Source organism: Penaeus japonicus, unplaced genomic scaffold (genome assembly GCF_977035675.1).
Source record: "Penaeus japonicus unplaced genomic scaffold, GWHDUDI00000001_assembly GWHDUDI00000021, whole genome shotgun sequence".
Taxonomy (NCBI): domain Eukaryota; kingdom Metazoa; phylum Arthropoda; class Malacostraca; order Decapoda; family Penaeidae; genus Penaeus; species Penaeus japonicus.
The window spans coordinates 10578765-10595640 of record NW_028234423.1 but is presented as its reverse complement, the minus strand read 5'-3'; the positions used below and the strand labels follow the sequence as shown (position 1 = coordinate 10595640).

Genomic DNA, 16876 nt, shown 5'->3' with positions numbered 1-16876 from the left:
CCAGTGACTACAGAGCCCACCGGTCGACACACCCGACGCATCGGCTTTCCTTACTGAAGACCTTGGTAACCAAAGAGGTTGATCGGTCTAGAGTCACGACGAAACTGAACCAGTGACAATCATTGATGGCACGATGAAGTGAGGAGTTTGGGGGCTGAATCAGAAACCTTTCAATTATTATTCAGAATTTGCTTGGTGCCCACTTTTAGTTCCTAAGGGAATGCAAAACTTAAAATTTATTTTTCAAAATATAATACATAAGTCCCAACATTTTTGTTTTTTATCATGCAAATTTATAGAGATAAGTTTTATGAACACACGAGGGAGAAAAAAATGAAGCGCAGCGGCCTCTTGTTTCCCGACAAGAGGCCGCTAGATCAAAAGATTCGATAACCACTGGACTAGAGGTTTTATCAGCTTTTTTTCTTTCTCTTGTTGCTAAATCATCTTGACCATTTTACTTTATTGGTGTGTGTGTGTGTGTGTGTGTGTGTGTGTGTGTGTGTGTGTGTGTGTGTGTGTGTGTGTGTGTGTGTGTGTGTGTGTGTGTGTGTGTGTGTGTGTGTGTGTGTGTGTGTGTGATGTAGCCTTTTTCTACTTTTAAGTGTGCCACGTATGCTTACAAAAGAGCTCTACATCACATCACTCTGTCAGAAAAGACCAATGAAAATCAATGCACGAAATAGATCATCGTTGCTAGATGGAAATAGCAAGCATCACAAAGTAAAGAATTTCCTTTTGAATTACTAGAGTCATCTCCAAGTTTTCAACTCCAATTCTGACATTTACTTTCTAAACAGCATAACTTCCTCATATTCAATCTTCATCATGCTCAACAGTGCCACTTGTATACGTTATAGATTCCAGTGATGATTCGGTACTTAGCATAATATGCGGATACTTGAAAATGTATAGCTTTCTAAATGTTTGATCAGAACCAGTGATTTTCCATAATGGTGCTAAATCCCGTAAAATAAAATGTAAACAAATATCTTTACAATTTACTACAAGAAATAAAATAGGTTGCTAAGTTATTCAATAAAAACATGAATGATTTTTTTAGAATAACGCGAATGACTGCAATCATCTGTGGTTAATTCATCAATTCAAAAGCTGATAAAATCTGTTAGTTTTAGCAAAGACTAGATTTCCCTATTTATATCTATAACACTGCATCACAAACTTGCCAAAGTCCAAGTCTCTACACACCAGAGTGGAAAAATCAACAAAATCTTATGCATCTTCAAAGGCACACACTTAACGTTGAACATGGTTTTGATTCAAACATTTCGAAAAACACCCATCCTCCTACATCTGTCCTTGTTTGGTCTCCAGTATATCTCCTTTCACCAAGAAAGGTATCATGTACACTTAAGCAAATACATTTGGGTCTTTTCTTCAAAGATTTTTCAGCACAGACAAACATATTAAAAATATTTTTGATTACTAAGGGTATTACATTTCTGCATATTTGTTTCTTTTTATATTGATTGGGCATATTGAAGATTTGTTGAAAAAAAAAACTATCTTATGCAGAAAATTTGCAACCATCTATGTATATTGCATCATTTTCTTTAGCTTAGGCAGCATTTTGTCTAGCTTGCACAACTTTCAATAGTTAGATGACTTTCCCTAAGGTATACAATACATCACATGCACTTAAATCTGTACGTTTATTCCACTTCATAGCAAATCTAGGCATTATAATATTCATCAATAACAAAACAATAAATTTCTTCATAAACAAAATAACTGAATAGTGTTAATCACTTTTCCCTGCCTGAAAAATAATGCAAGTGCATCCAGCATCCAAAAAGTGAATTATCATTACCTCTAATAAAACTTCAATAACTACACATTCTTACATTCAATACTATCAGCTTTTATTAGTTATGCAAAACTAAAAGCTTACCAATTACACATTCTTCCAATAACTACAAGTTGTTATTTTTAGTGACATTAACATCCACATTATCATAATCCCTTTTTAAGAATTACTGAACTAATTGTCTTCATTTAAACAAAGATCTTTTTTGCAAAATTTAGGAATCAAGTCTAATTGGAATGTTTCCCGACAACGCAGGTAAGGAATATTTCATGTTCACTGGAATGGTTCACTTTCAGGAAATGGATATGAACAATCCTGGAAATTATAAATTAAACAAAAATACTTATTGGAGCTGTACTCCTGGTTGTGGTTTTGAAAATGGAATGTTTTGTTTCCTGTAGGAATGTTTCAATAAAGTGATGACAATCAGTACCTTCTAGGTGCACCTTCACAGACTTGCCACTACCTTTCACAACACATACAATTAAGTGCTGACATAAATACTGACATGATTAACATGAACTTTTTTTTTCAACAATTTAATCAACTGGGAAGCATAAATATGTCTGCTAGATGCAAATAACATATTGCAATCTGAGTTAAGAGTTGGAATTTAAAGGCTAGAGATCTCTTTGGCAGCCTTAACAACAGCAGATGCAGAGATGCCAAACATCTCCAGGAGTTCGTCACACTTTCCAGATCGAGGAATACGTGGCACAGCAAGGTGTTTCACGATGATGTCACGCTCCATTGCAACTGCTGACATCACTGCTTCTCCAATGCCACCTAAAGTATTAAAGATTGATTTCATATACTGTGAATATATTTCAAAATTACACAAAAATATTATTAAATTGTATCTAAAACCAATTGTATTTTTATACATACACATAGATTCCAAGATACATATATGCTAAGATAGGAATTAGAAAAAGACAAATATGTTTCAGTGTGCAACTCCATTCTGATAAAAGAATTGTGCAAATCAAAAATATATAACAATTGGTGCCTGCCATAATGGTAATAAAAAAAGATAAGAGTAAAAGTAGAAAACCTCCTTACCTTCAGCGTAATGATCTTCCACAACAACGATGCGCCCACCGCACTCACGGGCATTCTTGATAATGCCATCCTTGTCAATAGGCTTAATGGTGAAGAGATCCATGATGCGCACATTGATCCCCTCCGAAGCCAGCTCATCAGCAGCAGTCATGGCTTCCCTCAAGGTGATGGCAGCACCAATTACCAGCACTTTGTCACTGTCTGATGACTTGATTACATTGCCCTTGCCAATCTGAGAGATAATAGAAAAAAATGATTCATGAGTAATAGTTTGTTTCCCAGAAAATAAAAACAATATTAAAGTTCAAATCAATTGTGCTCTACTGTATCATCCTGAAAAAAATGTACATGATTATACATGAACTCATTATGAAATCATGCAAAGTGAAATACCCTAGCATATCACTTACCTCAAACTGATGATCATTGTCATAGACAACAGAAGTTCCTGGACGCGAAGTACGAATGAAACAGAGCCCAGGAGTGTTGGCAGCAAGCTCACAGGCACGCTCAGTAGACACAGCATCCGAGGGGTAGAAAACGGTGGATGAGGGAATGCTGCGGAACATTGACAAATCTTCCAATGCCATCTGGCTTGGGCCATCTTCACCAATGCTGATGCCAGCATGTGATCCTACACAGTTGATGTTGGTCTGAAATATATCAAGAGCACTTAGATATAGAACCCATCGTTTGGAAACTTTGTACTAAATTACTGAAATGACAAATGACTCCAATTCACAGATTTTCCTTCCATATATATCTCCATCCTACCCTGACATCAATCTATCAATCCTTCGTTCAAACACATCTTGCCCAAGAACAAATCACTACAAACAATATACCAAGAAGTACCTGAGAGATAGCACCCATTCGTAATTGGTCAAATGCACGAGTAAAGAATGCAGCGAAGGTGGAGACAAATGCAACAGTGCGGTCACGGCAAGCTGCTCCAATACCAACTCCAACCAAATTCTGTTCAGCAATGAAGCATTCAATGTACCTGAAAATATAAAAATTTACCTATTGAAGAAATATAGCAAAAGTATTGTGTTCATAGTCACTTATTTTTTAATGGATTTTAAATCTATTAAAGACTAAAAGAATCCTGATTTTCATTTAAATACATCTTTACTAAACTGAAATATTTTTATCACAATATAAATTTTGAATATAGGCCTACAGCATGATTATATATACATTTATAGATACACATATATGAATATTATATATATATATATATATATATATATATATATATATATATATATTATATATATATATATATATATATATAATATATATATAATATACATATATATATAATATACATATATATATATAATATACATATATATATATAATATACATATATATATATAATATACATATATATATATAATATACATATATATATATAATATACATATATATATATAATATACATATATATATATAATATACATATATATATAATATATATATATATACACATACATACACACATACACACACACATTCATACGAATATAAATACATACATTCATACAAAAATATATATACATATATTAAAATATATATATTTACATACATATAAATATATATATTTACATACATATAAATATATATATACATACATATAAATATATATATACATATATATAAATATATATACACATAAATGAGGAAATATGTGTATGTCCAGTATCGTTATACAGTACATACATTCTAATGCCAGTTTCAAAGTAAAATTCTGAAGTCATATCAATAAAGGGAAGTTACTTTGTAAAAAGTGAGTTCATTAAAGTGTCTCTTGATGCTAGGCTTCATATTCTAGTTATTACCAGCAGCTTTATATATATAGTACCAGTAGTGTAAAATACTAAATATGTTTTTTGTTGGAAAAAAGTTCTTTAAATTGTCAACAGTATATTTTGTTCTGATTTTTAACAATTCTCCTGAAATAATGTTGCATTCAAAAAACAAATTCATCCATATACTTAGTCTGCCAAAAATAAGTGCTAAACATACCTTGAAGGATCTGTCTTTAACATGGCATTGGAAAAGGTGGAGTTCTTTGTGTCACCATCAAGAGCAATCACTCTCTTGTTGTTCTCTGCAAGCTTGGAGAGGGCAGTGCCGTAGGCCTGTCTTGTGGCTACCTTGTCACCTGTAAAATGGCCATTGCTTTTAATGAATATAAAAGTTATTTCCATCTCCTACATAGGCTTTCCCCTTTGTACTATTATGTTAGATTTTTTTTTTTTTTGTACATCATATATGAACATGCAGGCAGTTCATTAGAGGATTGGTTTCTATAAAGTTTCACTATAATAATTTAAAGCATCTATGCAAAAGCAGTCTTGGAAATTTAATGGCTAACTTTGTTTGTGTTTGGTTTATTTTGTTTTTTTACTATTTACTACTAGCCCTAACTTTATCATTATTCTCCGACAGATCACAGAAAAGTCTTTATTACAATATTTGAGGTTCCCCCTTTTTTAAATGCCAAGTTGAACTCCTCTAACATACCTTTGTTGTACTTTGGAGGGCTGGACAACTTAATGTTGGATATATCTACTTTAGGTGCATCTTCATGAAGGGGCTTCTGGGGTACAAGGTTGTTGGGTCCAGGATTCTTAATCTGACCTTCAATGGCAGCAATTACCTCCTCTGCTTTGGCTCCCAGAGGCTTGCCGTGCCAGTTCTCAGCATCCTCAATGACAGGGAAGCCCTTGCCCTTGTATGTCTTGGCAAGGATGCATGTGGGCTTGCCCTTGGTCTGAGAAGCCTCATGGAATGCCTGGAGAATAATAGTTATACATTTAATAACTTGATAATAACATCTATATATTTAAGTCTAATTTGTTTTATTCTCCATTTCACAGCTGAATGACCACTGCTTCTTTCTGTTTCAATCTTTTAAATTGTTTTTCTCATCAATTATAGTTCAAACATTATTAATGGTTATCTAGGAGTCATATCCTCAGTCAGATTTTGTTTTTTTATCAATATGGACTTCATTACACAAGATGTTAGCATAATCTGAAGTTGTCAGAGATATTCTACATAATTTTTTCTTTAAATCAATTTTTCAACTAAAAAATCATTAGCTGAATTCTGCTAATACACAGATGTAATCAGAATTAAAATATCTGGAAGAGGAATACATCCCTCAAAAATGTCTCAATACAGAAAAATGCTAGTATCTTAAACAAGCTTTACTGGTCAAACTAAAAGCAATAATAATTCAACCTTTCATGCTTTGCTTTAGCTGCTATTTAATGGATGAATTACTAAATATCCAATTCCTAAAGAATCAGATTTTACAAATGAACATGTGTCCAACATTATATGCTTTAGTCTCTAAACACTTGTCTATCTAAAACAATTTATCCAACAAAGACCTATATAAAAAATAAAAAAATATTGAGTCTTTACATTTTTAGACCAAAAATTAAAACCATGACATTACCTTGCAAAGAGCTTCAATATCATGGCCATCCACAACCAAGGTATTCCAGCCAAAACCTTCGAGGCGAGAACGGTAAGCATCCATGTCATGCTGGAAGGCAGTGGGCTCAGACTGACCAAGACGATTGATGTCAAAGATAGCCACCAGATTGTCCAGTTTCTTGATTCCTGCAAAGCTTAGAGCCTCCCAGATGCTGCCTTCAGCACTTTCACCATCACCAATAAGACAGTAGGTCCTGTGAAAGATATGGATTTAGAATATGGTAAGGCTAAATATACTGTAAAGAATATATTTCTCTAACAAAAATCAGGCAAATTTCTATCATAACATCACAATCTACAATTAGCATACTTTTTCTGTTTTCCTTACCTATAGGAGGCCTTGTCAAAATTCTTTCCCACATAGGACATGCCACAAGCTACAGAGAGACCCTGGCCCAGTGAGCCAGTGGCCACATCTACGAAGTTAAGGCGGGGGGTGGGATGGCCCTCGAGATCATTGTCGATCTTACGCAGGTTCATCAATTCTTCGGTGGGGAAGAGACCAGCCTCAGCCCAAGCTACATGACAAGGAAAGGATGAAAAATTAGTGATCAATTTATCAATTATCTATATATATATAAATAATAGGAATTCACTTAAAAAAAAAAAAAACTGAAAAGGAGCCTTTATCATCTCTAAACCTACCAGCATAGAGGATGGGAGCGGCATGACCCTTGGACAGAATGAACCTGTCTGAGCTGGCATCCTTGGGAGCCGATAGCTTGTATCGCATTGTGTGGAAGAAGAGCACGGACATGATCTCTGCCATGGACGCACATGATGTTGGGTGTCTGAAAGTAGAGCACACATGAAAATTCAGGTATTTTTTTCTGTTTGGTATTAGAGGACCTGAAAGAACCAGGCAAGTACTGACCAGTAGGCAAGTAATAATGAAGAAAAAAGAAGGCTTACTGAGGAATGGATAGAGGGTAGGTGAAAAAATAATGAGTAATAATCTGCAAAAGTGTGTTGAACAACATGTGATGCAGAGTAAGTATGACCAGTGATAATGAGTAATGAGTAAAGAATAATGAGTTGTATGTTGAATAATCATTAATGTTGAGTGAATTGTGATTAATATGCAATGAATCACGAATAGGCATGACGAATTGTGATTGATATGTAATAAGCAATGAATTATGGATAATATGTAATAAGTAGTGAATGCATTGTGTGCAATTAGTAACTAGCGAGTGATGAATGGAGTTTTTCAAGTAATAGGCGAGTAAAATGAATAGTGGATCTAACATGTAGCGGGTGTGTAATAAAAGGGTAATTTTAAGTAAGTGATGAGTGGAAACCAATGAATGATGAGTGATGAATACCAGATAGCAAGTTGGGTGAAAAAAGTTAATTTATGAATGATGGGTTTTAAATGATCCATGATGCATAAATATCAAAGAATCAATAACGAAGCAAGCAATAATCAGTAATGAATGGCAAATAAATAATGAAAACAGGCTTATCTATATAAAGGTAATTATTTATGAACATTCAACAACCGGGCGGTGCACAACGATCAATAAATTGCTATGCTAAACATCTTATGTAAATACAAGATAAAAGAATCTGATGTAAAATCGGATACCTAAATACTGAATAATGCTAAGAAATTATACAATGAAAATAGAATTAATAATTATACAAAACCACCGATTATGCATTACACCATCCAGCCAATTACCTACAAACATTTAAATGATAACACAAAAAAATATATAAAATAAAAAAACAAATATAAAATCATATATATATATATATAGATAGATAGATAGATATACATATATATATATATATATATATATAACGACAAGTTCCTTCCCAAGACGTAGATCAATGTCCGGAACGGCGAGCGACCATGATGGACATGTCAGAACAGCCAAGTTGGCCAACAGAACAGCTTGTTTCCACATATTACGGATTTCACTTCGGCCACCACAAGGCCTAACATTACGAAAGTCGATTTCTCTAAAGTGAATACCTGATTCACTCAATCTAAAAACTGTAAAATGAAACCTTTTATTAAGGCGAAGCCTAATAGAGGCCAAAGAGCACGGTTCCAGATGCACTCTAGGACAATGACGAATCGGAACCTCGTGGGGCTTCCCCCTGAAGGACTATTTTTTTTCCCTCCATGTTTTTATTTATTTTTGATAACATTGTAGGAAAACGTCCCGGGGAACGCGTAATTTCCGCCAAGAAGGCGGATCGTGACAGCCGGCCGGCCTTGGCTTTCTCTATTGTTGTCGAATTTCAATCGTGATGCGATGATTCATTCTTCCAATGCTCTCAAGCAACACAAATATATATTTAATTATTTTTTTCTACGCATAGGACGATTAAGCTAACATAGTTCCTGCATACAAAACGATGGTTTGTGAATGCTGTCGCAAGCAGGATCTCCGGTTTATGAACACGTGACAGCATAAAAACACGCCGGTATTTGGTATTTTGTAGGTTTTACTTCGCCACAGAAGCTCCCTTGCTTCACGGTAAAAACCCTGATCCAACCTCACTCTCTAATTAACATTTTAGATAATTGGAAGTAATAGTAGTAGTATTAGTGTTGGTGTTAATACCAAAGTAAAGGCAGAAGCAACTACAGCAACTGAAGCACCCGTTGGGAAAATGCAAGTAGCGGTAGATTCAAGCCAGAAGCAACATTAGTAGTAAAATGCTACCAGTTGCAGCTACAGCTCAAATTTACTACGACTGATGTGGAGGAAGATGAAGCAAGCTCCCCCCCCCCCCATTTTCAGTCCATTCTAAAATAATAATAATAATTCAAAGTAATTACCTCTCGCACGTCAGTATTTTCAAAACTCCCACCACTAAAAATACCCTCTCAAAATACTTTGTAAATGATGGGCTAGTCAAACCGCGGTCCGAGAGCTTTCATGTTTAACAAGTGAACGTGGCACTTCAGCATGGAATTCGCTCTCTCCCTTACATAAGAACAAGATGCAAGACGTCTGCAAGGTTACTACGATTACCTCTCTTCTCTCTCCCTCCCTCCGTCACTCCCTAATCATTGCTCAACATGATTGCGAACTTCACTTGTTTCCACCCAGGGCTAAAATAGTTCACAAAAAAAATCTCTTATTTTCACAAACTCATAATCAACATATATTCTCCCTATTCAGTTGAATAAACTTCATTGCTATACCTATCACCATCGCTATGATTCTGTCATCCATTATTTCGCAACACATTCATACTCTTGCTTGCAATAGCCTATGTTATTTCCCAGCAAAAGAAACTGTAAAATCAAAATGCACACCACATGGTATACGCCATTACAAGCTAAATGCGGCCGCAACAATATTAACCTGGAGCATTCATTACCAGCAAAACACCACAGACAGTTATAGACTTAACCATTTCCGAGAAACATGCATTTATAAGACAAATTATACGGTAAGTCTAAACAAGTTACTGCTATAACTTACTGTTTTTATCTGCTTCAAGTTTGTTGTAATGCATAAATAACTATCATTATTCTGCATTTGTATATATTCAGTATTTTTATAAACACCAAACCGGAATCTACAGTGTACATCTTCAGAATGACATTTCATCTTTGCCCGCAACAAAATTAGTCTTTCTTAAAAAAAGAAAAAAATAAATAAAAAAAATAAAAGACACCAGTCATCTACCGACCACCAACCGTGCTAATCTGTCGGTAAGAAATGAAACGGGAAGAGGTGTTGGGGGAGGGGGGGAGGGGGGGAGGGGAGAAAAAATAATTGGGGATGGCAAGAGCAGAGGGAAGGCGAAGGCGAGGAGAGAAAGAAAAAAAAGGAGGGGGATGGTAAAGGGAATGGGGTTGAGATAATGAAAAGATGAATCCAAAATGAAAGGTAAGGAAAGAAACAATAAATAGAAAGACAGGGAGAGGTGTGCAAATGGGATGATAAAGCGGACAGTGAAGAGAAGGATAGGAAGCGGAAGGAGGAAGAAGAGTAAACATCACAAAGTACCGCTAAGCAAGAGTACAGACGAAGACGGAGGTGAGACATATCTTATCTCCCTTCGCCCACCGCCAGAGACCCATGGCGGCTGCGCTTTGGGGAAGATTAGAAGAATCGGGAGATTAAAAACTGTCTATAGAAAACTACCTTAGTAACACGTTGTTGAAGATCTGGTTAACACTGCACTTTCGAAATATGTAAATCAAACGTTAATCCAAAACATATCTACAAACTCCACAAATATGTTTCAATTTTTTCGTCCGTCTACAATCAACTCTCTTTCTAAAGGTAAATTTGTTCGGGGTCTTTAGAAAAGAAATTGCTTTAGGTTGGCCTTGTCAGATGCATTCTTCTGAGCAATATTTCAACACGGATATCGCCTATTGCGGAAGCGATCATCTACAGGTAGGAGTCGGTTCCAAGGATGCTTTAAAAAAACACGCTAGCAAGTAAATGTTTGTTATCATTCCTTCAAAACATCTGGAGATTCAATTCGTCTGCCTCCGTTCCGGAACGCAAGTGTCTGCTGGCTATAACCAACAGATTATAATAATTGCCCACTAAAACAATCAGAGTACTAATAACTGCCTACTAGAGCAATCAAAAGCAAACCTCAAACAACCTCAAACAAGAGTGGGGGGAGAGACGCAAAGCTGCCAGATGGGGTTTGACATAATCCAGGTAGACGGAGTTAAAGCCCAACAGACACCATTAGAGGCGGACATGTGCACTCTAAGTATGTCGGACAGTTTGACAAAATCGACAAAATTCTAACATTATCAGAAAGACTCAATCTCCAAAATTATAGAACACACAGCCAATGCCTCATGCAGACAAAAATAATATCTAGCATACAATGTCAAGTCAAGGCAGACGACTAGCAGACTGACAGACAGCAATCAAACAAAGTTCAAGAAGGAAACGAGACTCGCGCGCCGGCAGAGCAGGAACCACCGGCAGCGTTGCCAGGCCCGGCGTGACCCTCCGGCAGAACCACCATGACGTGAACACATGCTTTCCCCGCCTAGCCTTTGCCGCGCATGGATAATCGCCGACCGCAACTTTACACTCGGATTCACGTAGCTTCTCTTGCCCGTTACCCGTCTCGACGTGGACGCAGGACATGCGAAGGTCGTTTAGAAAATATAGCTACAACTACATACCAATGCCATTAGACAAATAAAAAACTCCAGATATCAAGATCTATAATCCTTTCCTTCTTTTCCTTCTTTTCTCCCTTCCTCCTGTAGCAAACCTCTTCCTTCCCTGAACTATTAAAACGTTACAAAATGCTCACCGCGCAACCTGTAGATATGATGACACTCCCATTACATAAACCATCCCTTTCACTTTACAGTATAGTAATTAAAATGCCGCGATGCGAGAGGAGGCAGTCAAAAATAGTCATAATCATACTTTCTGGTCAAAACGGAGAAGAAAACAATATTGAATTAAAGCATTTTTATAGGCCTACCCCACATACATACATAACCAAATTAATGAAATATATATATATATATATGTATATAATATATATATAATGTATATATATATTTATTCATATACACACAAATATATAAATCTATATAAGCACATATAAATATAAATCAAACATATATTAATATCAAGATATATATATTTATCTATCTATATATACATATATATGTATATATACATGCATAAATATGTATAAATATATACATATACATACACATATATACATTTATATATGTATATATGTATATATCTATACATATACATATATATACATATATACATTTACGGGTTTGTGTATGAGCATGTGTGTATGAGCATGTGTGTATGAGCATGTGTGTATGAGCATGTGTGTAAGAGCATGTGTGTATGAGCATGTGTGTACGAGTGTATGTATGTGTGTGTACAAGTGTCTGTGTAAGTGTTTGTGCAAGTGTATGTGTATGTATATGTATGTACATGAATATGTATGTATATGTATGTACATGAATATGTATGTAAACATGAATATGTATGCATATGTATATACATGAATATGTATTTATACATATGTACATGAATATGTATGTACATATCGTATATATGTATGTGTATGAATATGTATATGTATATATGTATATGTATCTATATTTATCTAAATGTATGTATATGAATATGTATGTACAAGTATAGATGTGTGTGTATATATATGTAAGTATAGATGTGTATAACTTTATATATATATATAATATATATATATATATGTATGTATATATATCTATATATGTATATATATCTATGTATATATATCTATATATGTATATATATCTATATATATATATATGTATATATGTAAATATGTTACATAAATGTATATATGTTACATATATGTATGTATGTATATGTATGTATGTATGTATGTATGTATGTATGTATGTATATGTATGTATATGTATGTATGTATATGTATGTATGTATGTATGTATGTGTATGTATGTATGTATATATGTATATATATATATATATATATATATATATATATATATATATATATATTAAATGTTTATGTGTGTGTATATATATATATATGCATATGTGTATATATATGCATGTGTGTGTGTATGTATGTATATATATGCATATGTATAACTGTATATATATGCATATGTTTAACTATATATATGCATATGTATATATGTATATATATGCATATGTATATATATATGCATATGTATATATATATGCATATGTATATATATGTATATATATATATATATATATATATATGTGTGTATATATATGTATATATATGTATGTGTATATGTATATGTGTGTATATATATGTATACATAAATGTATATATATGTATATGCATATGTACATATATATGCATATGTATGTATATATATATATATGCATATGTTTGTATATATATATATATGCAGATGTATGTATATATATATATGCATATATGTATATATATATGCATATGTATGTATATATATATATGCATATGTATGTATATATATATATGCATATGTATGTATATATATATGCATATGTATATATATATATATGCATATGTATGTATATATATATATGCATATGTATGTATATATATATGCATATGTATGTATATATATATGCATATGTATGTATATATATGCATATGTATGTATATATATATGCATATGTATGTATATATATATGCATATGTATGTATATATATATGCATATGTATGTATATATATACATATATATATACATGTGTATATATATATGCATATGCATATATGTGTATATATATGCATATGCATATATGTGTATATATATGCATATGCATATATGTGTATATATATGCATATTTATACATGTGTATATATATGCATATGCATATATGTGTATATATTTGCATATTTATACATGTGTATATATATGTATAAATATATAAATATATATGCATATACATATATATATATATATATATATATATTATATATATATATATACATATGTATATGTATATGGATATGTATAATGTATATGTATATGTATATATATATATGCATATGTATGTGTATATGTATATATGGATATATCTATGCATATATATAAATGTGTATATATATGTATATGTATAGAAATATATATATACATATATATATGTATATATATATATATGTATATATAAATATTTATATAAATGTATATATATAAATGTGTATATATATGTATATATATATGTATAGATGTATATATAAATGTATATATATATAAATGTATATATATATATATAAATGTATATATATATAAATGTATATATATAAATGTATATATATATAAATGTATATATATAAATGTATATATATATATAAATGTATATATATAAATGTATATATATATATATAAATGTATATATATAAATGTATATATATATATATATAAATGTATATATAAATATATATACATATATATAAATGTATATATAAATATATATACATATACATATATGTAAAAATATATTAATACAAATACATATAACCATATCTATACATATATATATTAATACATATACATATATATAAATATATATATTAATACATATACATATATATCCACATATATAAAAACATATACATATATATCCACATATATAAAAACATATACATAAATGCACTCACACACAAATGCATGCATGCATGCATATATATACCTACATAAATGTATGCGTGTACACACATTCTTTTTTTTCTCTTTTCTTTTTTAATATGCAAGACTTCACCTTGACCTTGAAGGCAACGCCTGAGTCATGCCTGTCATTTTTGTCGGAACCACATCAAACTCCGTTTTTATTTCTAACTTCTCGTTCTAGCGCAACCATCTCCCTAAGCGCTGGTTCATGGATCAACGAGGGCTTCCCAGTAGCACACCCGCAGAACCAAAATATGCATCCTCCATTGGTGAACTGCTTCACAACAATTTGAAGCTCATTTATATTTAAAGCACAGCGACCGCGGTGATGAAGCCGACCGCTGATGGTGTTGGTGATGGCGGCACTGTCGCATCTTGCTCTACTTGCTCATCACCTGTACCACCTCCTTCACAGTAATCACCCAGGGAGCATCCATGCAGATGTAAGCTACAGAGCCTGCTCAAACAGACTCATCAGCCACTGTTCTCTTACATGGCCACCATGACGCCAGGAATTATCAGTGACGTAATCCTTTTTACAATCGGCAGGACACGTTCAAGATCTTGTTACTGCCTCTCACTTCTACTTGTACCCTGATCCCTAAGGCATTTATGAGTCAACCTTGGGATAAGTAAGTCTAATACAAATAAAATCTGATTGTAATTAAGATACCAAACCATCCTGTTTCCCAAGGGCAAAGTGATAAGTGCCTCGTTTCCCAAAAATTAAAAGCCGGATTTCCGATGTTCCAAACACAGGAAATAATAAAGAACAAATAGAAAACATGGAAATAGAAACCCAATCCTTCTACGAAAACACGGACTACTTTTATTATCGTAACTAAACGCAACGTTGATGTAGCCATGACTAAGTTTGAAATATAAGTATATGCTTTAGGCCATCAAAGTAACGGAGCAGCACCCAATAGTGGTGTCAAGCCGTTATCATCGCCTGCTGGGACTACCGGCACATAACAAGCGTTAACCGGCATATCAAAGGAAGGGTGCTTTCTTTCTTCGCACTAAATAAAGCAACTTTGGGCATACGCCATCGGAGATACACCGAAGGACAACCACTGTAAAGGGCGACAGGCACCGCCATACGGTTGTAGAAAGGGGATCGCCAGCCTCAAACCGGCCTTCCACTGATGAAAATCGTATAATAAATAGAAACTGCACGAATACACCAGTGAATCGCCTCTTTTCGGCTCGGCTTTCAACAACAAACATCTGGTAACCCTCGGTGCTTCATACAATAACTCAACCTATGTTAATTTTCAATTCCAACATTATCTTAAAGGCTTTTTCAACAATGAAACTTAGCCCAGTAAACAATTACCGGCATATGCCATTTAAAGACAATTCAGACAGAACTGCTCAAATACAAGTTTAGGAATAAGCTGTTCCTGCAATACCAGCTAAGGAGCCTGGAAAATCGGTTCTTCAACAATAACGAGCATGGAACAAGAATTTTTGGGCTTTAAGAGGGTTTAATACATCTCCCAAAACGCAAACATCTTGTGGCCAATTCTGAATAACGATTATTCAAAGCCGACCGAAAAATAGCGTAAATAAATTAGAATGAGTAATTCCTAAACGAAATGCATGCCAAATAATAAAAAGAGACAGCATCCTTCGAATGACAAAACTTTTCTTATAAACTGTAACCGGCAAACTGTCATAAAAAGGTAAATAAAATATATTTCTCAACCTACCCGGATTTCGACGCTTCCGTGCTCTTGATGGACAAAATCCTCAGTTTGTTGGCAATGTCCTGAAGTTCTTGGTGATTTACTTCTGCCATGTTGCTCTTGATCCCTAGGATTCCGCCTGACAGTGTGCACCCCATGCAATCGTGCGACGCACTCGCGTTCCCACGAGCGGACAACAGACAAAACTACACACAAAAGGCTAACTGACAACTCCTGCCGCAAGACCGGCCAATCAGAAGAGGTTTTCTGTTCCACGATTTGTTCTATCTAGGGTGGTATTTCTTCCAGCCTGTGAAAGTATGTTATTCTCATTATGAGTGAAGGATCATTTTTTGACGTGTCGTAAGATACAAGTATATGCAACACTAGAGAGCTGCTTGACTCTTTGCCTGTTTTACTCCATTTAGCTATATACATATTATGATGTTTTCCTTTCGGTGCTGGTTTCTCTATCTATCAGCCCATGCCAGTCTAACAAAATACGTCAACACACACACACACACACACACACACACACACACACACACACACACACACACACACACACACACACACACACACACATACATACACACACACACACACACACACACACACACACACACACACACACATACACAACA

At 33.8% G+C, this 16876-nt stretch overlaps 1 protein-coding gene across 5 annotated transcripts in view; it reads right to left on the bottom strand.

Moving 5' to 3' along the window:
• Nucleotides 1–1654: 1654 nt before the first annotated feature.
• The window catches only part of LOC122260680 (transketolase-like protein 2), a 26025-nt gene continuing 10803 nt past the window's right edge, over nucleotides 1655–16876 (bottom strand). For 4 of the 5 annotated variants that reach the window (XM_043028050.2, XM_086548720.1, XM_086548718.1 and 1 more), the window contains exons 2-11: nucleotides 16257–16542; nucleotides 7052–7197; nucleotides 6735–6924; nucleotides 6366–6600; nucleotides 5423–5693; nucleotides 4922–5060; nucleotides 3746–3893; nucleotides 3301–3543; nucleotides 2891–3122; nucleotides 1655–2614 (exon numbers count right to left, since the gene is read on the bottom strand). In XM_043028050.2, the coding sequence (XP_042883984.2) occupies nucleotides 2442–2614; nucleotides 2891–3122; nucleotides 3301–3543; nucleotides 3746–3893; nucleotides 4922–5060; nucleotides 5423–5693; nucleotides 6366–6600; nucleotides 6735–6924; nucleotides 7052–7197; nucleotides 16257–16390 (1911 nt within the window). In that variant the 5' untranslated portion in view covers nucleotides 16391–16542 and the 3' untranslated portion in view covers nucleotides 1655–2441. The remainder of the gene's footprint in view (nucleotides 2615–2890; nucleotides 3123–3300; nucleotides 3544–3745; nucleotides 3894–4921; nucleotides 5061–5422; nucleotides 5694–6365; nucleotides 6601–6734; nucleotides 6925–7051; nucleotides 7198–16256; nucleotides 16543–16876) is intronic. The other variant, XM_043028049.2, reaches the window with a different exon arrangement.